Raw genomic sequence first — 26,383 nt, 5'->3', positions numbered from 1 at the left:
GTCCGCCTCCGTAGCGTAATGGTCAGCACGCTCGGCTACCGTACTGGTGGTCCCGGGTTCGATTCCCAGGGGGGGTCAAATAAATATAAGTGATTTTTTCACTCTTTTATTTATTCAATATTACCTTGGACTGGTACCGGAAGCGGAGGGCTGATCACCTTTCCTTCAAGTGTTAACGATCGAGATAACACTGCGTTTATATGATGCAGTGCCCTATGCACCATTGGGGTGCGGATAAGGGTTTGAATGAAATGAATAAAGTGATCACTTTACCAAAATCAAGTCGTAAGTCCTGTAAATATGCCGGCTTCCATATTATTCGTCATCTACATATGTTGAGATATCAACAACAACAATATAACTCTTTTTACTTATTTATTTTTTTACAAAACTGTTAAGCTGAGGTTGAACATAGACTAGCTCGGCACTAACCAAGGCTCAAAATGCATGTTTGTGCTGAAACCTTTAGTGCATGTTAGTCTTCAGGTCGACCAAAAATCGCATGTGTTATACATTTTGTGTAGTTTTAATTGTGTAAATAGTGCTATGGTAGTGAAGGGTAGAGTTGTTTGCATGCTGTGGTAGTGATTGTCCTGACGAAGAGACGGGTACGTCTCGAAACCGCTAGACATAAAAATCTCGGTGAGTGGTTATATACTAATATTGTTAACATTTTTGTAAAAAAAAATAAATAAGAAAAAATGACTAACCACAAAGTAAATGCTTTAAATATTAATAATATTGAGAATAACTCTTTTCATATAGCTACCAGATTGGTTCAACGCCAGCAAACTCAATACAATAATTGTAATAAATTATTGATACGAGCAACTTCCACATATGCACACAATGCAGAATTTCCGCGATAAAGTTTCAGATTGTGAGAACCACACCCGACCCCCCTCACACCCTGCCAGGGGGCTCTAATTGTGATATGTGATGGCGCGGGGGGGTCGATACTTCGCGGATTTTAATTATCAGAGGTCCAATAATTCAGAGTTATGACTGAACTCTTTACACATTGCCGTACGGCGCTCGGAGGTAAATACCCCTTTCCGACCGATGAAAAACGAAACGCGTTATTAAACTGAGATTAAAATACCTGTATTAGTCATTACAATCTACCCAAATATGTAGGTACTTACAAAATTTCTCCGTTTTGTAACAATACCTATTTTTAAGAAATATCCGGATTCTTACGTGTCTGAATATTTTGATGTAGAAATATTTATAATTAAATTTTTGGAATATTTATTATACTGCCTACTTTTGCAACAATTTTTTTTAGGTAAGTAAATTTAAAGTAGCTTAAAATCTATCTACGGCATATTCAATATCGCTTATTATATTCTAAGTAAGGTACCAACTTTATAATTATTGAATTTTTTATTTCATTAATTGATTCGGCAGTCACTTTGTAGTAGAATCTATCCATTTTTAAATTAATGTTTTACTTAGTATATATACATATATATATATATATATATATATATATATATATATATATATATATATATATATATATATATATATATATATATATATATATATATATATATATATATATATATATATATATATATATATATATATATATATATATATATATATATATATATATATATTTATATATATATATATATATATATATATATATATATATATATATATATATATATATATATTTATATATATATATATATATTTATATATATGTATATATAAATATATATACATATATATATATATATATATATATATATATATATATATAAATACACAAATATGGGAAAATAACGAAAATTTATTTTCACATTTATCTTAATTAAAATAAACATTCTCCTTTCAGAGACTCAATTGATAGAAATAAAAATTGTCGCATTGGCAACCCTGAAAAAATGGCGACACGTTTATTCTGTCAGCCATTTTGCGAGCTTGATTTCATAATGCTGGCTCGTGTCAGCTTTCCCGCGCTAATTAGCGTCAGGTTAATTTTATTCCTTTTCCTCCCTTTTGCTGCTCAGTTTTGCTAATTCCCTAATAGTTCTTTATTTTTATGTCAGCCGTGAAACCCGAGGGCCTTCCTGTGAATGTTTAATATTATCCTTAGCCTTGTATCCATATAACTTTTTTTTTAAATGAGCCATTTTTACCAGTAATATAGATTGGTACACAGTTATATCCAGTCTTAAGATATGAATTTTGAAATAATGTGAAAAAAATATCAATATAAGGTGTATTCTATAAATTGGTTAAAGATTGTTTTTAATATTTAAAAAAAAAAAGTCTTAACACACAACCCTTTTTTGTTACTCTTCTTCTATTAGGAATCAACTATCGGAATTTGTATAATGGGTATCGCATTTGTCAGATAATGAAACAATATTTTTTTTATTTAATATTAGTCAGAAATCAAAAACGTAAAAATAAATATCAAATATTTTTACAAAAATAAAGCATAAAAAATTAAAAATGTTTTTTTTTAAATTATACTTCATGACCACCTTTCCATCATTATTTCCAAGTGAAATTGCTACGGTTTCCTTTTTATACAAAACTAAACTTATTATTATTTTTATTATTTAAAAGAGAGCGAAAGAAGGTAAAGGAATCGCAGTGGGAATATTTTTTAAAAGCGGACTTAAAGTTAAATTTAATTGGTTATTTAATATGGGCAAGACATTATTAATTACTTTACTTTTTTTTCTAGATTAATTTTTCTGAACATGGACCAGTTTTATTTACATGTAAAATCTCTATGCCTGTTGATATATAAAAATTATGGTCTTCTATCTCAAGATACAAGGTAATTTCAAATTAAGATAAATTATTATTACTAAGCTACCTTTGATGTTCTGAAATTGAATTTATTATGTTTATTATTATTTTATTAAAATTAAACACTTGAATAATCCACTTTCTCGTAATAATTAATAATATACTGTTTAAAATACGTCACCATTATAATCAATGTGTCCTTTTACAAAAATTGTTGTTCCTTAACCCCCCTACCTATACTTATTAACCTATATATATTTTTATTCGTTAGTTTTAATTTGTACCAGAAGATGAAAACAATTGTCGTTTTCGAAACTAGTCGTAAATAAAAATAAAACTCGAGAATGTGGATTTTTCAAGTGTTTAATTTTAATAAAATGATCATGTCATTCCACAAAGTTAATGCCGATTCAATAAATAAAATGTTTATTATTTACACTTTGATTTTCATTATTTTTATTTTGTACTTTTTTACGTATCCCTTTTATTATAAATACAAAATTAAACCGCTTTAAAGCTCCTTAAGTCACATACGATTTTCTTAAAATACAAAGTAGTCAATAACGTTTTGTATTAGGACTTCAATGTCGCATAGCTTGCGGAAAATAAACATTTAGTAATTTACTAAACCAGGAATAAAACATGTAAATTGTCACATTCCCTGTGTAACTTTTGATTCCGTTCCACAAAATAAACACGTCGCCGTTTTTTTCTCCCTCTCGTATATACGAATGAAGATAATGTATAGCACTTGTGTATATGTGTGTGTGTGTATATGATATGTGCGTAGGCACCGCGCGAGGGTCGGAGTGGGAGGTTTGAGAGGGTAGCCCTCTAATTTCTCGACCAATCCAAACGCGCATTTTCGTCCCCAGAACAAATGAATTCTTTGTTCCAATTCCAAATGAAGCACGTCATATGAAGCGTGTGTATGTATGGGTATTGTATGTATATTTTTTAAACATGATGAAAATTTGTTAAATTAACTGTAAAAAGATATTTTCTTACAAAGTGAAATGATTGAATAATAACGATAAATGCCGGTAAAAATATGGTTTCTAAAAAACCTTGGGAGATTATGTTTTGTCATGTGAAAACTACAATATTTTGAAAAAAATAAATAAATTTATTGTTTCGGCATTTACTTTATGGTGAGACATGATTAAATTGTAAATAAAAAAGGTTGTTTTTTTAACACTCTCAAGTGGTATAAAACCAGTGTTTTCATTTACAATTTAAATCATATAATGATTATTTCAGAAGCATTTTATTTACTTATAATTATCATAATTATTATTTTACATGTCGCTCACTCCTTTCAATCGAAAATCGTCAATTTTCAGTTGTTGGAATGCCCAGAAAATGTACTATATCCCAGCAAAAGCGGCATATTTTTAACATAATATTTACCCGCTACAGGGCAGAAAGTGTTGTTTTTGCATTTTGAAGAAAAGGTGTTGTTTAATTATTTTTTTAAACATACTAAATATTTTTCAAATGGAGAAAGAACCTTCAGGTTTCACCTAAAGAGATCTGTTGCGTAGTAAAAAGTTCAATAAGTGACTTGATATTTATTTTTAATACATTTTATTCTATTCTTAGACTTTAAAAACGATCTCCTGAAAAATCAAGTTATTTGATTTTTCAGGAAAATGTTTTTTCGAAAAATTGAGGAGTGAACGATGTGTTAAACTAATAACTTTTAATCACTGGTAATTATTAGTGGTGAAGAAGCCTAAAATATAAACATTCCAACAAGAAATCCAATGAAGCATGATTTCTATGCATTTCGACATCTCAACAAAAGAGTATAGGTATTTACGGGACTTATGCCCTATCACAGGCTGGTTCACTTTAAACACGTGTTACATTAAAGTGATCACTTCACTGGCCTATGACAGGTCAAAATCCCTGTTAATACCTAGACTTTCGTATTCTTCTCCGTTTATGTTAAAATATCAAATTTCGAAAATAACTCCAAATGGAGAAACCCAGATTTATGAATATTAGATACACACAAAAATGTGAATATATTTTTTCTAGTGTGTCCAAATACTTGTTCACCAATCTCGATTATCGAATACGGAAATCTGGGCTTACATATTCTTCTTCATCTATGTTGAGATGTCTAAAAATAATACGAATTTTTTCGTTTAAATTATGTTCTATTGTTAAAACTTAATGTAAATAATACAAATATTTTAATCCATTTATAAATATTTGAATATTTTAAATTTGAAATCTTTTTCAAACCGAAATTTAAGAGTAAGACTAGATAAGTAATAAATAAGTAATTTAGGGGGAAGTTTACCTTACTTTGGTCCCTAAAGTTATGAAGCAATGTAAGAAATTAAGATTAACACAAATTTTAATTTAACTCTTGTGATTTACGATATTAAATCATCACACACGCTGTAAAAGTAATTTGTCTTATGTTCAAGGGTGGTTCCTTTAAAATTCGCGTAGAACTTCATCCCTTTCTTTGTTCACAAGCGTATTCGTTAACGTACATACGTGGGAGTATTATGTGATGTAGATATATGTACATATACAAATCCGCTATCCGCAGAAGATATGTGAAAGCTTAACTTTACTTATATTTTACGGGATTTTGTAAACGACTGTCTAAGTTAGTTATTTTTTTTGGTCATAAAATAAGGTTCTCAAAAGATTCGCTCATTAATGAATCATCTATGTGCGTATTATACAGGGTGACGCAAAATTAATCACACTATCGGAAAATGTTATAATTTTTGCAAACGGCATCGTACATCAATCATATTTGAAATCTCCTTTCAAGAACGTATAAATCAAAAATCTTTAAAGTTTTTAAAGTTTAAAAATATTATACAATGTATTAAAAATAAATATCAAGCCGCTTATTGAACTTTTTACTGTGCAACAGATCTTTTTAGGTAGAACCTGAATGTTTTTTCTCCATTTGAAAAATATTTAGTATGTTTAAAAAAATTATTAAACAATACATTTTCTTCAAAATGCAAAAACAACACTTTCTGCCCTGTAGCAGGTAAATATTAAGTTAAAAATATGCCGCTTTTGCTGGGATAAAGTAAATTTTCTGGGCATTCCGAAAACATGCGCAACTGAAAATTGACGATTTTTTATTTATGACGTTCTTGAAAGGAGTGAGCGATTTGTGAACTAGATGGCTGCAGTACACCCTTCCAGGCGGGCGACTTTTTCATATTCGGGGATATATTTTTATATTTTTTATTTAATATGGTTACAAATAAAAAAAAACATTATTTTATTTATCTTCTAAACATTTCTATTTTTATAATCTTAATTTAATAACGAATTCTCTCCAATAATGAGACTAAACTCTTGTGCTTGGAGAGGGACTTACACTTGTCGGTAATACATTTTATTATAATTATTTTTAGTTGTGTTTTTATTTCTTTCTTACATAAACACGCGTATTCAATTCATTTAATTTATTTTTTAGCATTTTTATGCCATCTTTTTTTATATCTTTAGGAAGGTAGTTTAAGTGCTTGGATCCCAAAAAGTTCGTTTGGAATTGTTTGGTTTTGCATTTCGGTATTGTAAAGTCATGTTTGTATCTCGAAGATGAACTTTTTTGTTGTATCGTAGTTAGATGAAGTATTTTTCACTCTAAACAGTTGGAGAATTGCTGTTATTTTGAATGGTTTCTACTTTTGGGACTAGGAATTACATTCAGTATATTGCTTGTGGGTTTCTCCTACCTGCACTCTCGCTTCCGTGAGGTCGATCTTCATGGCGATCTCCTCGCGCGTGTAGATGTCCGGGTAGTGCGTCTCCTGGAAGGCCCTCTCGAGCTCCTTGAGCTGGGCGGAAGTGAAGGTGGTCCGGATGCGCCGCTGCTTCCGCTTCTCTGCCAGCGCCTCGTGCCCTCCGTACATCTTGTAGGGCAGGCCAGCTGGAGAAGAGAAAACTAAATTGACACGTGATTCCGAAATTTATTTACTTAATGAAAATGAATAAAAAAATATTTTGATGACAGATGTATTGTATATACAATATTAATTATAATAATGGCTCCCAACTCGCGCTCGAGTATATCGTAGTCATACAGGAGAAAGTGACCAAGTGCATTTTTTACAAAAACGTGATCATTGACTATATCTTACTAGCTTAATATTGCCCTAAAAAATCTCAAAGGATTTTAAACTTGGAAGTACATACATATAATATATTGACTTGTTAAAACTGCATTGATATTTATTTCTTGCCAAGCAAAAGTGACAAAAGTGCAAAAGTGAATGGCCCTCCTGAATATGTTACGTTTTGTTAGTTGGTCTCTTTCTCCTGCACGACTACGATATGTACCTATCGTCTTCAGCATGTGGGGCTCTATCTATGTTATTTAGCTGATGAAATACGAACGATTAGATAGTCATTTGGAGTATCACTTAGAGACAAAATGAGACACGCGATCCATGATATCCTCTATTTTGGATATGTTCCTGTTAATGTTCCTAATTTCTTACTTTATCCATCAGGCTTAAATCAAGCATGGATCTTTCCATACATCTCTGAAAAAAGCTAATACATATAGATTTCAGCTATTCTAAATCGCTGTGCGAGTAGAGCAATTTATAATACAATTTATAAAACAATGATGCAGTACTTTGCGAGCGATTCATATAATTTAACGTTATAATTTTCCTAAGTGAGTCACACTTGTCATCCGACTTAAGCTCAGTTGATTCACGCGAACTTTGCTTAAGTAAGGGATTTCCATGTGTCGCGAGCTACTTCCTTCCCGGGCAATGAATGTTTCCGGAGCATGGAGTGCTCTAGCTGGTACGTGATTTAACGGCACATTAGGCGGAGTGCAGGAATATCATTAGGGTAAGTGGGGCGGGCATGGTGGAGCGGGTGGACGAGAGGAAAGGGAAGGGTGGGAACGGGAACTATCCGATACTGGCAGAACCTACATCTTTACTTAAGCCAGACACACGCTTAAGATGAAATGAAAGGAAAGCATCTGCAGTTTTAGCAGCTTCCTATCTTTATAAAACTACCTAGTATACTTAAAGATAGTTTAAAAAATAAATTAACCTGTTTATTGTACTTTTATTAAACTGTTTATTTATTTATTTTATTTATTTATTTATTATCATATTACATAGATACATTCAATATACATATTCATTTCATATAAACATTTATTATACGTATTACGGCTCTCTAGGCATGGCCTGTGTTGAGCCGAATAACTATGTAACTAAGTTTAGAGGGTTTTTCCGTGTAATATTTATTTGAAACAGTGTTCGACTGTCCAAACTTAAAACACAGTAAGGGACATTTTTATGTAGTACGTTTCTTTTGCATTGTTGGACTAAGTAGATTCTACTTAGTCAAAAAATGCAAAAAAACAGACTACAAAAAAAATGTCCCTTACTGTGTTTTAAGTTTGGACAGCCGTGTTGTCTTAATCGTTAAACGCACGAAGGAAAGGTGATCAGCCTTGCGCTTCAGATACCCTTACAGGGTCATGTTAAATACATATTCGATAAATAATCACCCACCCCCCTGCGAATCGAACCCGGAACCTCCAGCACAGTAGCTAATCACCTCAACTATTACACCGTGAAGGCAGATAAAAACAACAACTTTATATTATTTAAACTTTGTGTAATGATACTGTTCTGAAGGTCCCGAGTACGATTCCCAGGCGGGTGGTAAAATAAATATAAATTATTTTTTCACTCTAATATTAATTCAATATTACCCTGGACTGGTTGGTGCCTGGAGCGGAGGGCTGATCACTTTTCCTTCATGTTTTAACGATCAAGATAACACTGCTTTTATCTGATGCAGTGCCCTATGCACCATCGGGTGCGAATAAGGGTTTGAAGAAGAGGAAAAATTATATTATATTGCGAAATGCAAAAAAAAGTACAAAAAATTAAAAACCTAAATTAAAGAGAAGTAGTAATAGTAAGGTTTTCTTATTCAAGTTTTCCGTAAGTCTACCTGACCTGTTTTTATGAAAGTCTACTGCACCCGTTAATTTAAATTAAATTAATTGCGCCCATGGAGGAGCAACCCCCTCTACGCGAGAGAGAGAGGGTAGCGAAACGTAGTCCCGCCACCCCCGAAAGCCTCCCGCCCGAAGCTTCTGTTCGACCATAAATTATTCACTCGCGGAACATCAATTTACGGAATTAAACGTCTCCCAAATCCGGAGTAGGAAGGGAATTAACAATGGCAATTAATTAGCCGAGACGCCAACCGAGTTGGAAGAAGAAGAGGAAGAAGGGACGGACCGTAGCGATGGGCAGTCATGGCGGGATGACAGATGGACGAATCGATTCTAGGGTCGATTCGATTACACCTTTCATCGGAGAATTCTGATGCGGGTATTGGTAGGTAAAGGGTTATCGACACCTTAAAAAATTCTATATCAAACACATAATTTATTTATTTATTGGAAAATTAACAGAATATTTAACAAAAATAACATAATATAATAAAATTAAAAAAATAACATTCCAATTAGAGGTTTTCACTTAAGTAATCTAAGTTGGCAAAAGAAGGATGAAAGTACACTGAATGCAGTCGAAATGCGATCTCTCGATCTGAAGAATGTGCGACAAAACGATGTATGATAGATGTGCGAATAGTGAAATAAGGAAGGAATGCAAAGCTACGATAAGCATCGATAAAATTGAGAAAAGTAGGTTGAGATGGTTTGGACATGTAGAACGAATGAGTGAGGAAAGAGCGGTAAAACAAATTTATGAGGCGAATGTTAGTGGGAAAAGAAGCAGAGGAAGACCGAGAAAAACATGGCACGATCAGGTATGCCAAATACTTGAAAGTGGTCAGGTTAGGAGTCGTAACAATCGGCTGGTATGTATGAGGAGATGCATGAACGTGGAAGAGGCGAAGAATGTTTGCAAGGACAGAGTGGTGTGGCGCTCTATTCTCTCTGCCTACCCCTGCGGGGAAGCGGCGTGATGGTTAGTTAGTTAGTTAGTTAGTAATCTAAAAATAAAAATTAACTGTTATGCACATAAAAGTATAACTATGTAATAAACTTAAATTACATATTTTTATCAAATAATAGAAATTTTCTTTATCAACTAGTCAAATAGACATCAAGAATATTTTTCTTACACGTACTAAAGGTAACATTATTGATGTCAAATTTATTTAGCATTACATGCACATATCGCAGGCTCGATTGCCTTGTCTCTCTGGACTATGTATTATGTATATCATCTAAATACCTTTCTATTAGGGTAAGTTTATTAACTGTTGATTGGTTTAAAAAAAACATCATTATGGCAACTCAAATTTATCCTAGTAGCTACGTAACTGAAGTAATTTTTTTGTTATGTATTTTTTTTTTTAAATTAAAGAGTATTGCATATTATTCAAGAATATGGTAAATGTAACAAACTAAGTAACCATCACGCCGCTTTTCCGCAGGGGTAAGCAGAGTGAATATAACGTCACACCAATCTGTCTATAAACAATCTTCACCACACTTGGAAGACCACATTCACGCATCTGCTCATACATGCCCGCCGATTATTTCGACTTCTGACCTGACCATTTTCAAATATTTGAAACACTTGATCATCCCAAGTTTTCTCCAGTCTTCCACGTAAATGTTAGTTTGTACAAAATTTTTAATATTCTCAAGTAAGTCACCAATTTCTTTGAAATTTGACGCAACGCTCTACTTTATTGAGCGCTTACTTTTAAATTTGGAAGATAAAATCAAATTTTGCAAAAACCTGTTTTTGGCTACAATGGCAGCGCCATCTGTTGATCGTAAAATCAACTAACGCAATGCTAGTTATAGCTGCTATCACTAAGAATTTTCTATATTCTTTATTGTAACGTTGTTTCATACATTTTTTTTGTCATTGCATCATTGTAATTATCAATATTGTTAATACGAGCTTTCTGTTACTTTTCTTTTCCATTTAACCAGGCCGAACCACAGCAATGCGTCTCCAGGTACTGCTTGTAATTAATGTAAAAAATGTTATTAAAAAAAAGTATAAATATTTTTCGCTAAAAATATCGTTTCCTTTTGAACGCGACATATTTTGTACTAGTCATTATTTACTTTATTGAAAATTAAACATTAAAAAAAGTTTTTTTTTTAGTTTTAGGATCAAATATGTAAAAGCATATTTAATGTGTTTTATAAATTTAAAATAATTAAAGAAATAAGATAAAATCAATCTACAATATTATTGAAAATGAAACACTTGTATTGGACTTCTAATTCAGTTTTATTTCATAGAAATATAAATGTTAAATTTTTTAATTAATCAACATATTATTCCACAAACTAAATACCAAATCAATAAATTATATAATGTACAATATTTTTTTATATAGGTAAAAATTAATAAATAATGTATTAATTAATTGTCAAATTAAAAAATATATATTTAGTGAGGTTCTTAGTATAATATCACCAAAACTTGATAAAAAAGAAACTACATCGCCATTTCCATTCGTCCATTTTGTGTGGCCATATTATTCCCTACAAAGAATGTCCCTTCTCGCGACACGAGGAAGAGGACTCGGCGGGGAAGTGGGGGGGAGGGTGGGAGGGATTCTTCTTCTATCGATCCACCCCCACCCCCCGCGGCCCTCCCCCACCCCACTCCTGGGTAGCTCCCGCTGAGAGACATGCTTCTTCAGGGATCAACAATTATTTCCGAGATCGGTCTATTTTCAAATAAAAACTAACTAACTAACCATCACGCCGCTTCCCCGCAGGGGTAGGCAGAGAGAATAGAACGCCACACCACTCTGTCTTTGCAAACATTCTTCGCCTCTTCCACGTTCATGCATCTCCTCATACATACCCGCCGATTGTTACGACTCCTAACCTGACCACTTTCAAGTATTTGGCATACCTGATCGTGCCATGTTTTTCTCGGTCTTCCTCTGCTCCTTTTCCCAATTACATTCGCCGCATAAATTTGTTTTTCCGTTCTTTCCTCACTCATTCGTTCTATAACCTATTAAAGGTATCTCAACTTGAGATTTTTAGGAAGTCTGAGCATCCCAGGGCTTATGACCTGGCATTCGGCTGGCTTAATCGCTTTATATACTAATGTAAAGCTCATCATTCTGCCCATTAGTGAACATCCATTAAGTTAAAAAAATATACTTTTTTTTTTTTACAAAAATGTTAATAATATTAATAAATAATCACTCACCGACATTTTTATGTCTACCGGTTTCGAGACGTACCCGTCTCTTCGTCAGGACAATCACTACCACAGCATGCAAACAATACCGCCCTTCACCACCATGGCATGCTGTGGTAGTGATTGTCCTGACGAAGAGACGGGTACGTCTCGAAACCGGTAGACAAAAAAAAATCGGTGACTGGTTATATACTTATATTATTAACATTTTTGTAAAAAAAAAGTAAAAATTACTAACCACAAAGTAAATGCTTTAAATATTAATAAAATTGAATTTTAAACGCATGCTCTAGCCATTTTGGAGATATCATTCATTCAGACTTAAACCAAAAGATGTATAGCTCATTCACTTAGTTTTTTTTTTAATTTTACATATCGTGGTTCAGCTCGTCATCATTACGTCTAGCGACCCTTGTATGTATATGTCTAGCGACAAATTCTATGAGCGTCTGAGGCATCTTACAAAAGATGGTCTCAATTCCTTTTCTACAAAGAGTTCTCTGATCTTGTTTGTGCTTAGGTTAAGTTAAAATGGATATAAAAAAATATTTTAAAAAAGCGTGTCAAAAAAAACTTTACCTGCAAGACACATAAGTCATGGTGGGTGGGTCTCCGCAAAAAAATATGTAAATGAATTTATGAACGTATGTATATGTATATGTATGCGTATAGCTCACTCCCTTCAAGAAAGTCATAAATCAAAAATCGTCAATTGTCAATCAGTTGTACATGTTGTTGGAATGCCCAGAAAATGTACTATATCCCAGCAAAAGAGGCATATTTTTAACTTGATATTTACCCGCTACAGGGCAGAAAATGTTTTTGCATTTTGAAGAAAAGGTATGTTTTAATTATTTTTTTAAATATACTAAATATTTTTCAAATGGAGAAAAAACCTTCAGGTTTTAACTAAAAAGATCTATTTCACGGTAAAAAGTTCAATTAGTGGCTTGATATTTATTTTTAATATATTGTGTTTTATTTGTAAACATTAAAAACGTTCTCTTGAAAAATCAAGTTTTTTATATTTATGACGTTCTTAAAAGGAGTGAGAGATGTTTCAACAATTAAATAAAAATAATAATAAAAAATGCGTATATTTTTCAGGAATATTGCAATTTCCTGAATGTTATCGATCCCTGAATCATTCACTACCTCTCACGATCCACACTCCCTCTTCTTGCAAGGGGCAAGTCTTCTTCCTCCCCTAGCAGGGCATGTATCCGGTGTGTGCGAGTGTGTGTGCGCGTGCGGGTGTGGGCGAGACGCGTGTCTGTGCGGCCGTAATGCGATTCAATCGCGTCGCCATAATTTTTTGCCATTTCGCCATTTACTGTCACCGTAAAGGCGCCTGTGTTTTTATTTGAATATAAAAACAAGTTTTCAGTTTCGGTATCACAATAAACTTTCGGGATTACAGAGTAAATGTGACACTAGAAATATACATACAAAAAAAGTAAAAATAAAATTCTCTTCGTAAGACAGACTATTCTCTTTACTACTATTTGATTAATAATTGTTTACGAAAATTGTAAACAAAAAATTTCTTACCAAAAATTTTTTTTTCTGAAAATATTCTTATACAGTCAAGAAACTTTCTTGTAACTTAACTTATTTACTAACCACTTGTAATGCTATTGAAATACACAAATGAAATAACATGTCAGTATTTTTTTTAATTGAAAAAGTACAAATAACTAACTTAATTAGGGAACATACTAAATAACAAATCATCTAGCCCTTTTCCGCAGGGGTAGGCAGAGAGAATATAATACGACACCAATCTGTCTTTGCAAACAATCTTTGCCTCTTCCACATTCATGCACCTCTTCCTACATTCTCCCTCTCGTTTTTAACTTACTGTAATTATGTAAAATAGATTTCTCAGACGAAGATTTTTTTTATATCAGATGTTTTCAACTGTACATATTTATTGTATATCTTATATGCGAATTTTCGAAATTTGTCTTTCATGGAAAGAATGGTTAATTTTACACGGTGCTTAAGGTGATCTCTTAAATCAGCAATTGATGGTCAGTGGTTAGTCCTGTAAATGCCGCACTTTCTATAATCTCATATCAAAAGACTTCTTCTTACGTAAAGTCACGAATATCTGCTAAATTACTTATCAAATTATTTATTGATTTGGCGTTTAATTTGTAGAACTCCATTTTAATTTATGAATTAATATTGTGACAATTGCATTCGTTTGAAAATGCCATAACTAGGCGAAACAATTGTCCCAATTTTAATTTTTTATGTGTTTTTGTTAATAAAAACAGTTTAGTAGACTCAAAAAATCTGTGTTTGATTTAAAAATTAATACGTAAACTAATCAAATTGTCGATTCAAATAATCAGCAGGTACGTATGAAGAGATGAAAAAATGAGAAAGAGGCGAATATTGTTTTACAAAGACAGAGTGGTGTGGCGTTCTATTATCTCTGTCTACCCCTGTGGAGAACCGACGTGATTAGTTAGTTTCCTGAGTGAAAATAATCAAATCACTTGCTGTTGATACGATCCCAATATTATGTATGAAGGTAAACAGCTTATGGTTTGTTCTGAATAGTTTATGGGATGTGGTAAATGGTTTATGGGATTCGGCTGATGACAAGGAAATTAAATGAACTGTATGGTGTGGTGTAGTGCGGTGCGGTTATTGTGGAAATAGCGAATGTGAGAATACCACATACTTAGAGGGGCATTATCCACAAATTAATTAAATAAATCCGTTACTGAAATAATTAAGTAAAACGAGTAATTAATTCATAATATTTTGAATGTTGTATTTTGATATCTCATCAAAGATGAGGAAAAATATGGAAGTCTGGGTATTTACGGGGCTGACGACCGTCATAGGCTGGTTTAAGTGAACACTTTATACACGTGTAACATTCCAACCCTATCCATTATTGACAACCACACTACTCAAATTCTCGGAAGTTCTATATAGATGAACCAATTTCGAATCGTTGTTCTTTAATCACTAGAATTTCACTAGAGACATCTATTGGTGAGATTTTTTAATTCACCGATTTTACCCATTATTCAAAAGAATAATGTGTAGAATGTTTGTTTTTCGCAGATACTTTGTGGCACATTTTATAAACTTTATAAAATAAAACAACTCTTAATCTATAACCTAACTATGAGTATTTCAATATTTGAGAATTAGTACATAAACCCTGATGATGACAAGGTTCTTGTCGAAACCGGTTGGAAAAAGTGTACCAATAAAAAGTGCTTAAAAGAAAGTAATAGAAAGTAAATTAAATTAATTTCGTTTCAAGCAACCTTATTTTTTATATAAAATTGTTTTATTTCCTTACTAACAGTAGCAAAATAAGAATTCGCACGATAAAGTGGAATTTATATCCTGAAAATATGATATTATTTAAGTATTGGAAGGGTCGGAGAAATGGGAAAACAATGAGGCGAATGAGAGTATGAAATATGACAGACGAGATGTTTCCTGATTCTTCTATCAACTCCAGCGATTCATCTTCTAGGAACACATTACCCGAAACAACTTGACTAACTTCTTCATATTTCACTTATTGTATTGTTCGACCCTAAATGAAATCATCCCCTAAACGAGTGAAATATAGTATTTACTTTGTTATTATCATATTTTATATATCGTTCACTCGTTTATACATAAAAAAACTTGATTTTTCAGGAGATCGTTTTTATAGTTTAAAACCATAACAAAATGTATTAAAAATAAATATCAAGCCACTTATTGAATATTTTACTGTGCAACAGATCTTTTTAGGTAAAACCTGAATGTTTTTTCTTCACTTGAAAAATATTTAGTATATTTAAAAAATAATTAAACAATACCTTTTCTTCAAAATGCAAAAAAAAACACTTTCTGCCCTGTAGCGGGTAAATATTAAATTAAAAATATGCCGCTTTTGCTGGGATATAGTACATTTTCTGGGCATTCCGAAAACATGCACAACTGAAAATTTACGACTTTTGATATATTATGACGTTGTTAAAAGGAGTGAGCGATATGTGTTATTTTTTATATAAAATTTTCTTTTGGTATTTTTCGTTATAAGCAAACTCGTGAAAAGTATAAAAATCATATAGTGCACAACTATGGTATCTGCTTCACCATCGACGAGGGATTGATGATCCCAAGAGTGAACAGTAAATATGAAAGAATGTAGAACACTTCAATACATAGATCCGAGCATTTTTAATTTGTTACCGCGGCGGAGGTAAGAGGGAAAACAAAAATATGAAAGGTACAAAGGGAAAATAATATTTTTTAATGTATAATTTTTTTCTTTATTTTTTTGTGTGTATAATATGCTAAAATATATTTTTTAAACTTATCTAAAAAGAACTCCACCGACAAAACACACAAGGTGGCTAGATGGTCACTGCAAAAATGTTATTGATGTTTAATAATAATAATAATAAAACCCTTTTCCGCACCCCAATGGTGCATAGGGCACTGCGTCATATAAACGCAGAGTTATCTTGATATTTTACACATTTATGTTTATGAATTTATAAACCAATGTGAATGTGTATGTTTATGTGCATATATTTAACAAATAAATAATTTGAAAACTTATAAAAAAACACATTTATTTAGTTTGTATCGCATAATGGAATCGTTAAAAATATGCGGCAAAATAAAATTTATTACATATCTCCTTATATTCAAAGAAGTTAAATTAAAATAATTAAGTTGTCTTTAATATACATAAATATTCGTAGATAAATGTAAGAAATTTTTCAATTTATACATCCATTTCCTTTTAGCAGTCGAGTACATAAAGTACACTCCCCTAAAATATATTTTCTTTCCACGAGCCACTACTAACTGCATATTTTTTCCTTCATAAAAATATCCACGAAAGCCTTCACTGTGAAACGTTATAGAAATGTCTCTGTGTGGGGTAAGTTGTTCACGTATATGTGAGTTGTTATTAATGGCAGATATTATGGGAGCGGTCAGGAATAATGTGGCGCTAACGCAAGCAGTGGGCAAGATTTGCATACAAAATTGGCGATCATTCTTCAAAACTAAACGGCGCGGGTTGGGCTGAAGGAAAGTGGATATCATTTTACTATTTCTTTCGGTGAATTTCGTCGGTATAGATTATTATTATTTATTCACCGATATATGGTATTTATATTCAATATTTTTTTTTTCATCAGATAGATAGTATCAGATAGAGTTGCTTGATCAAAATATTTTGTATCAAATTTTTAATTAGAGCGTACTCTAATTACTTTATATTTTATCTAAGCATCTGTACCTGGCCACGTGCTACTATAACTCAGTCTTGTTAAATGTAAAAGAGGAAAAAAGTAAATGCAAACGAGGTAAAAGGGAAAAAGTACATCTCTAACAAGTTCAATTTCACAACGCTTGTGGGTAAACAATATTTTAGCAGCTATGAAGAAGCACGCTATTTACTTGATTATTGCCTATGTAATTGTTACATTCAACAGATGGCGCCGCCATTGTGGTAAACAATGGTGTACTAAACAAACATGTTTTTACTTATCACAAATGTATTTATATATATATATATATATATATATATATATATATATATATATATATATATATATATATATATATATATATATATATATATATATATATATATATATATATATATATATATATATATATATATATATATATATATATATATATATGTATATATATATATACATATATATATATATATATATATATATATATATATATATATATATATGTGTGTGTGTGTGTGTGTGTGTGTGTGTGTGTGTTTGTATGTGTGTGTCTCAAAATTTCAAACCAATCTGTGCATAATTTTAAGAGATTTAAGATTTTGGACAAACTATGATTTTCATTTTTATTCACATAGATAAAAAGTTACTATCAAACTCTCAGTGGGATGAACTTTGGTCGAGGATATTTGGCGGGAACCATAGATTTATGGAGGCCATCGAAACGCTGCATTTCGCGCTTTTGATTCAAACAATGAATAATTTACGGGGTGATTCCAAATGATGGCTGCAACATTCAGTTTTGTCGGATCAGTTTATGTGACAGCAACAACCCTTATATTCGATTTTCCCTCCAATTTTACTCGAGCGGAAATGGAAAACTGCAAGCGAACGGATACGTACCTACAATGTAGAAGTGCTAAAATATCGTCATAAAATTTTGAATCACAATATATCGAAATATTGTATTCCGTTTTCTCCGTCCATTCAGATTTTCTTTGTTTTCCCCAAAAAACATTTGCATAAACAAAAATCGTAAAAAATACACATATATAAAAAATAAATATTTTGCTATTGTGTCAATAACATTTTATTACAGAAAATAGGGGAACTTCCCTTTTCTATAAATTCTTCTTCAAACCCTTACATGATGAGGGATGATGCGTTTACACGATGGAGTGCCCTATGCACCCCAAAGGTGCATAGGGCACTCCATCATGTAAACGCAGTGTTATTTGCAAGGAAAGGTGATCAGCCCCCCGCTTCAGGTACCAGTCTAGGGTAATATAGAATAAATATTATAGTGAAAATATCAGTTATATTTATTCGTCCCCTCCATGGGAATCGAGCTCGGGATCTCTAAAACGGTAGTCGAGCGTGCTGACCATTACACTACGGAGGCGGACAAATTCTATAAATTAAATTCTATGATGAATTTATATAAATTAGTTCATATACATTAAAAAATATATATCAACTAATTCGGAATGAATCTCACCATGTTCAAATGGAAAAAAAACTAAATGAATACTTCACAATTTTTCAACTGACGCCGCTAAAATCAACCATACTTCCAAATGTATCGAAAATTGTAACGATATGTGAAAGGTCCTGAGACGATTGCATATATACAGGTTTCAAGAAATGCAATATGGATGTTCCATAATGGGCAGAATGGTGAACGTTACACAATCGTATGAAGTGGCTCACTTAACCCAGCCAAAGGGCAGGTCGTAAGCCCTGGGATACTCAGACTTCCATCTTTTTTCATATAAAGAGGTACGATAGATGTTTGTTATCGAGTTGAGATACCTATATTATTTAAATAGACTATATAATAAGTATTTAGTATATACATTTACAGAATACCATTACAAGCGGTATATTTGAACAAAGCCATAAATAATGAATAAAGGAAAATTGTGTTTTTTATGTATCTTTTAAGTAATATTTCTCACTCCATTGAACATTTGATATAACCCCTTGACGAAAAAGTTATATGTCTCAAATTTACATATTTCCATTCATAACTCAGTTATATTTATATCTTTCCGAGACGATCAAACTTCTGAAACTGTTTCAATAATTTATAAAAAAATATTAAATGACCGAATCTAGATATAAAAATAAACGTTACATTTGTGAGAAGGTTATCAAACGGTTGAAGATTTTTATTTTTCTAACCCTTATCCACACCCAATGGCGCATAGGGCACTGCATTGTATTGACGCAGTGTTATCTTGATTTGTACTTACATGAAGGCAAGGTGATCACCAGTTCAGGGTAAAATTAAATAAATGTAAAATCACTAATATTTATTTTCACCTCCCCCCCTGGGAATCGAACCCGGACGTCCAGCATGATGGCTAAATACCCAAACCATTACACCATGGAGGCGGAGAAGCGGTTGAAGATAACCCGGACGTCCAGCATGATGGCTAAATACCCAAACCATTACACCATGGAGGCGGAGAAGCGGTTGAAGATACCTGATGAAAATGATAATATTTAAAAAAAATAACCCCTAAATACACACTAGACGATTTTTCAATCAAATACTAATTCAACCATAGATATTGTCGCGAACTCGCACATGAAGAAACGTATGAATTAAATCATAATAGACAGATCCTCAGATCTGTCTGTTCCGTTATCCGTCTCTTGTGACGTGGACTGGCAGCTGTCACGCCATCGTTTCGGAGGTCATCCAGATGGTCTCCTTCCGTCTAGGTTCTCTTGAAAAGCAATTTGGGCCAGTCTATTTTCTTGCATTCTATAGACATGGGCATCCCAGAATCGTCTTTTCTGTCTTCTCCATCTGACTATATCCTCCGTACTAACATTTTCTTATGTATTGTATATATTTTTGTTATTATTGAAAACTACTGTGATTCGTATTTGAAGTAACCCCGAAAAAAAAACAAAATTATTACCATATTATTTTTTGAAATCTCATCAAAGATGAAGAAGAATATGGAAGTCTGGGCATTTACGGGGCAGACGACCGTCATAGGCTGGTTTAAGTGATTAATTTACACTCGTGTAACATTCACCAATTCTACCCCTTATTGACAACCATAGTACTCAAATTCTTGGAAGTTCTATATACCATATATGAACCAATTTAGAAACCTTGTTCTTGAATCACTAGAACTTCACTAGAGACATCTATTGGTGAGATGAAAATAAGCTTTCTATTTAGCAGAAACTCTTTTATTAGTATATGAGGTCCGAATCCTGGATTATAATCACACACATGAGAAACGCAAAAAAAAACTTTAAAAAAAATATGAAAATGATTTCTGTAATTGGAGATGATCCAGATTTTGTGAACAAGTATTTGGACACACTCAAAATGTTGTAAAATTATTACCATTTACAATATTAAGTTTTTCAATGAAATGTGGGTTGTCTACTGTATTTTTAACTTGAAAGTAAGATGATGTAATTAAGGCCTTCTTGGAGTAATTCGAACCAGTTAATTTTCTTGCATTATATTGTTGCCACTTATTCAGAACTATTTTATTTATTGTTTCGGCATTCACTTTATGGTAAGACATGATAAAATTGTAAATAAAAAAACACTTTTTTTACCATTTGAGCTATATTTATTTTGTTGGGTAATATATCCTAAATAAAATACGGTTTTTTGGATTGAATTCTACATTTATTTATGCATATTTCAATACGTGACGCGTTACGTCTTCTTAGGACATTATCAAACACTCAATGTGTTCAATCCAATTCAATCCAAAAAACCGTGTTTTATTTTGGATAAATTACCCAACAATTCAATATGGAATTCTACCAACTGTCTGCAGTTACAATAAATATATTTATTTTAACGGCAAGTTTCAGAAGCTAGAGATGCTTCCATCTTCGGGTCAAAATATAAACGAAGTTAAAGTTGAGTTTGTGGCTTCCGAAACTAGTAAAGTAAATAAAGCTCTAGTGGTAAAAAACAAGTTTTTTTATTTACAATTTTATTCAGAACCAATTCTACTGTTCAACCCAGAGACACACGCAAACAAATAATCCCAGCAAACAAAAGGTTAAATAAATTAATTTAATTATACGACACTATTCACTAATGACGAGAGTTCTGCGAGGGTTTTCCAGCTCCCGGCATACGTCACACAATTACCTTTAGCGCTAAGGAATCATTCCAAAGTAAATGCCGTAGGGGCGGGTCCGCGGGGGTGGAACGGGGGGAGGAAAACAGAAAAAGGAGGGGGTGGTCTCCCCGTAAGATTCGAGCGGCCGTCAGCTCCAATTAGACCCGCAATCGCTCACGGGGAGAGGAAGGAGGGAGGAGGAAGGAGGAAGGGAGGAGGAAGGGATGTCTTGAGTCTTTTGTTTCAGTACGCCCTCTGCCCGACATGCAGTATGGAGTGTGGCGCCCTCAATTGGTCACCGGCATCGAATGACAAGAGTCCAGAAAAAAATTGTCTTTATTTTATTTTCAAATAAGCTTGAAATTGTCTTTAGTATATTTTCAAATAAGCTTAAAATTGTCTTTATTATATTTTCAAATACGCTTAAAATTGTCTTTAGTATATTTTCAAATAAGCTTAAAATTGTGTTTATTATATTTTCAAATAGGTACGCTTAAAATTGTCTTTAGTATATTTTCAAATAAGCTTAAAATTGTGTTTATTATATTTTCAAATAGGCTTAAAATTGTCTTTAGTATATTTTCAAATAAGCTTAAAATTGTCTTTATTATATTTTCAAATACGCTTAAAATTGTATTTATTTTATTTTCAAATAATTTCTCAAACACTTAAGTATGCAGTTTTTTTTTAATTTATGAAAAATATAAAACTTCACCGTTTATTACATCGCCTCACTTTTGAGTTAAAAATAGGGTAATTAGCTAAATAACCATCAACCCTCTTCGAAATAATAGAACGTAACATTATTCTATCTTTGCAATTATTATTCGCCTTTTCCACATTCATGCATCTCCTCATACATAACCTGACCGCTTTCAAGTATTTGACATACCTGATAGAGACAATTTTTTCTCGGTATTCTCTGCTCCTTTTTCCAACTATATTCATTCTTCATAAAAATTTACGTAAACGAATTATTTACATAAATTTGTGAAAAAATATCATATACAATAATTATTCCCTAGTGATATTTAAGGGCAAAATACTCGAATAGATAAAATTTTATGTTTCATTAATATTTTTTCCGTGTCTACCTATCAAGAAAAATCTTTAAAAATATACGGTCCTGTAAGGACAGCTTCCGGACTTTGATATTGATAAGCAACTGTCTTCCTGCTCCTGTTCTTTGGAGCTCATTCTCGATGCTGACCATATTGGGCCATGAAATGCGTAGTATTCTGCGATGCAGCCATATTTCGAATGCTTCTAGTCGGTTCATAATGCTGATCTTTAGGGCCCATGATTCAACTCCGGAAAGAACTATCTACTAACCAAACATTTTGTATTTTTTTTTGATAAATACCTAAGTTAAAAATAAAATAAATATACATGAGGAAAAAGACTTGGCACGATTAGATCAATCAGAACCTTAAATCTGGTGGTGTCAAAAGTCTGCGTAATCGGGGGGCATGTGTGACTAGATGTATGGACGTGAAGGAGGCGAGGAGTGTATGTCACCACAGAAGAGTGTGGCGTTCCATCTTTTCTGCTTACCCCTGCGAGAAAACAGCGTCATGCTAGAAGCAGTACAGTTGTCATATTTTCCAGTAAAATCGTCAGAAATTTTGACTAAAATTAATCTAACGTACCTACCTATACACCAACTTCATACCAACGACCCAAAAATAAAGCCGTCGGTGCTCAAATGTGTTTACAGGTTTTAAGGATTTTTTCAGGACAAAATTATTGTTAACTTATAATAAATAATAAAAATTTGGATATATATATATATATATATATATATATATATATATATATATATATATATATATATATATATATATATATATATATATATATATATATATATATATATAAATCAAAATTCGTCAATTTTCAGTTGTGCATGTTTTCGGAATACCCAGAAAATGTACTTTATCCCAGCAAAAGCGGCATATTTTAAACATAATATTTACCCGCTACAGGGCAGAAAGTGTTGTTTTTGCATTTTAAAGAAAATGTATTCTTTAATTATTTTTTTTAAATAAAATAAATATTTTTCAAATCGAGAAAAAACCTTCAGGTTTCATCTCAAAAGATCTGTTGCACAGTAAAAAGTTTAATAAGTGGCTTGATATTTATTTTTAAAACATTGCATTATATTTTTAAAACTAAAAATCGTTCTCCTGAAAAATCTGGTTTTTTGATTTATGACGTTCTTGAAAGGAGTGAGCGATATATATGTATATATAAAGCTTAAATGTTTTCCGACGGGGCATATTTATTTTAAAACACACACACAACCCAACAATACGCGTCGGCATCGGCTCTTTTAGCTGCCCTTAGCATATAAAAGATAAAAATTGGGTTCAAACATAATGTTTTGCCTCGAAGTTAGGTATACTTTTAATGTTTTCAAATGTGATTCTTAATTTTATCGATATTACTTTTATCATTATATAGAGTACAATCAGCGGGTATGTATGAATAGAGGCATAAAAAAGGAGAATAATGTTTGATGAGGTAGAGTGTTGTGGCGTTCTGTTCTCTCTGCCTACCTCTGCAAGGAAGCGGCGTGATGAGTACTTAGTGAGTACTTAGTAGAAAACAGAGGGAAGAAGAAGAAGAAAAAGGTCATAGGAGAAAACTACATATTGAAAGATGTCCCACTGTATTCCCAGATCTGATACAGAAGCATTTAGGCTTCCTGACAGACCTTCTCTTCCAAACCAATTTTTTTAAACTAAGTTGCGAAATTTGTTGAAAAATGTGAAACAAAATTGTATCCCGATTTTACTGTGAATTCACATTAAAAAGCTTTCAATATCCATGTCACTGCTAATCAAAATAGATACAAGTTTGTAAATCCACCACCAAATTTTATAGAAGTACCCCGATGTAGGCAGTGAAAGGGATTAGTATTTAGTTAGTTCAGTTAGTCAGCTAGATCCGATTCCTACCCGACGTTGGCCGGTACACAGACGCCTCGGCGACCCCCACCAGCACAGCAGACAGACACAGAACAGTGCAAAGACATTTACAGAAAATTGTTGACCATTTTCGGTAAATGATTGATCATTTCATTTCCCACTCAACCAAAGGTTGAGTAGAAAAGTACAAGTTCGATTAAGTGATTATGAATGGTTATGGTTGTACTCACGTTGCAGGTTGATGGGCGGGAAGATGGGCGGGCGGTGCGAGTCGGCGAGCGGGCGCGGGCAGTGGGCGGGCCCGGGCGCGGGCTGGTAGCCGCGCGAGTAGCGGTAGGCCTGCGAGACCTGGGCGCAGGAGGCCAGCTCGCCGTACCCGCAGGCGGCCAGCTCACCGCCCTCGAAGCCCGAGGGCGCCAGCATCCCGTACGGGTAGTCCATGGGCCAGCCGCCGCCCTCGGCCTCCGCGCCCGCGCCCCACAGCGTGGCGCCCTGCTGCCGCCCCTGCGCCAGGGCCACCGCGAGGTACGTCGCGACCCCTGCCGACACCAACTCTCAACTCCTCCAAACAGGTATCTCAACTCCAAACTGTAATCTCAAGTTCCCCAAACAGGTATCTCAAGTTCTCCAAACTGTTATCTCAAGTTCCCCGAACAGTTATCTCAACTTCTTTAAACACTTATCTCAAGCTCTCCAAACTGTTATCTCAAGTTCTTCGAACACTTATCTCAAGTTCTCCAAACTGTTATCTCAAGTTCTCCAAACAGTAGTTAGTACACTCTGTTTTATGTTCCTAGTCACAAACTTTTGCTCACACGATATTATCAAAACGTCTCTTTTATATAAAGAAGCCACCGACGAGCTTACCGGACGCCTGGGACGACCAAATCCACGAACAAGCGAACAAATGACGTCACGAAACTTCCCTCAACTCTCAAATTCTCCAAACAGTTAGTACACACTATTTGATGGTCTTAGTCACAAATTTGTCACGATATTATCAAAACGTCCCGATTTTATAACGAATGTCAAAAATGTACGAAAATACGCAAAACCGATTTTACGAAATGTTTTTTTTATACTATTTTTTATACGGGTAATTTTTTTTCAGTCACACTTTTTTTACATAGAGAGCAATAAATAAATATTTTTTAGTTCAGTAAATCGTAAAAAAAAATTAAAATCAGTAGTTGTTAGTACTTAAGACCATATTATATATGGGTAGATAAGTAAAAAAAACCTTTAATTATTAAAATAATTTCGAAGTTTTGTATGACTTTTTATTATCTATTTTGAGCCCGGAGAATGTAAAGTATTGTAATAAATTATAACTAAGATATTGTTTATAATCGGATACATTCAATCAGAAAGTTCGCCTAAGTCATTTTGAGTAATCGTCATCGGATTGCGTCGGGCATTCCTTGCACAGCTGGTGTCGGGGGGCGATCGGGGGGGCGGAGCGCGGGGGGGTCGCAAGGGTAACAAATCGAATCATAAAATTAATCGAAGACACGACAAGACGCGGTTAATCCAATAACGGGCGATATATCGGATTAGGCGCGCGGAGCAGGGACAGTACCGCGCGCGGGTCGGGCTCGCAATCAAATGATAAGACTAATTCAATAAGGGTAGCTGGCCGCGAGGGGCGGGGCCGCCCCCGGCGCGCTGTCCAATGGCGGCGCTGCGCCGCGGGCGGCTCGCGCGCTTATTGGCCGGCGCGCCCCCACCCCGGGCAGCACCAACAGTTGGGGATGGAACCCGAGCGAGGGACAATGTTTGGCTGAGGACAGCGGCGAGTATTGGTTTTAGTTTTAAGGACGACTTGTATTTCCTTGCACCTTATTTTTAGCTTTTATGTCACCTCGATCGCATCTCGTAATTATTTTTTTCATAAAAATAAGTACTATAAAATGTGCCCTCGGCACGGGAATTTCAGTAAGGGTACATTCTTGAAATTTGTAATATGTAAATGTGTCTCCAAAAAAAATATTAAGAAAATAAACACAACATTTTTGAGTGTGTCCTTATACTAACAATACTTCTTCACAAATCTGGATTATCTCCAATTGGGAATTATTTTATACATTATTTTTGACATCTCAACATAAATGAAG

General features: G+C 33.3%; 1 protein-coding gene across 1 annotated transcript in view; it reads right to left on the bottom strand.

The window, feature by feature from the left end:
• LOC148312179 (paired mesoderm homeobox protein 2A-like) overlaps window positions 1-24,779 on the bottom strand; it is an 83,716-nt gene extending 58,937 nt beyond the window's left edge. The window contains exons 1-2 of the mRNA XM_088277753.1: window positions 24,500-24,779; window positions 6,507-6,700 (exon numbers count right to left, since the gene is read on the bottom strand). Coding sequence (XP_088133879.1) covers window positions 6,507-6,700; window positions 24,500-24,710 — 405 coding nt within the window. The 5' untranslated portion in view covers window positions 24,711-24,779. The remainder of the gene's footprint in view (window positions 1-6,506; window positions 6,701-24,499) is intronic.
• Between the last annotated feature and the right edge of the window lie 1,604 nt (window positions 24,780-26,383).

The sequence above is a fragment of the Brachycentrus maculatus genome, unplaced genomic scaffold (genome assembly GCF_059751285.1).
Source record: "Brachycentrus maculatus isolate JH-2025_06_01 unplaced genomic scaffold, ASM5975128v1 h1tg000049l, whole genome shotgun sequence".
NCBI classification, from domain to species: Eukaryota; Metazoa; Arthropoda; class Insecta; order Trichoptera; family Brachycentridae; genus Brachycentrus; species Brachycentrus maculatus.
Note: the sequence above shows the minus strand (reverse complement) of the source record. Positions and strands in the feature narration are given on the sequence as shown.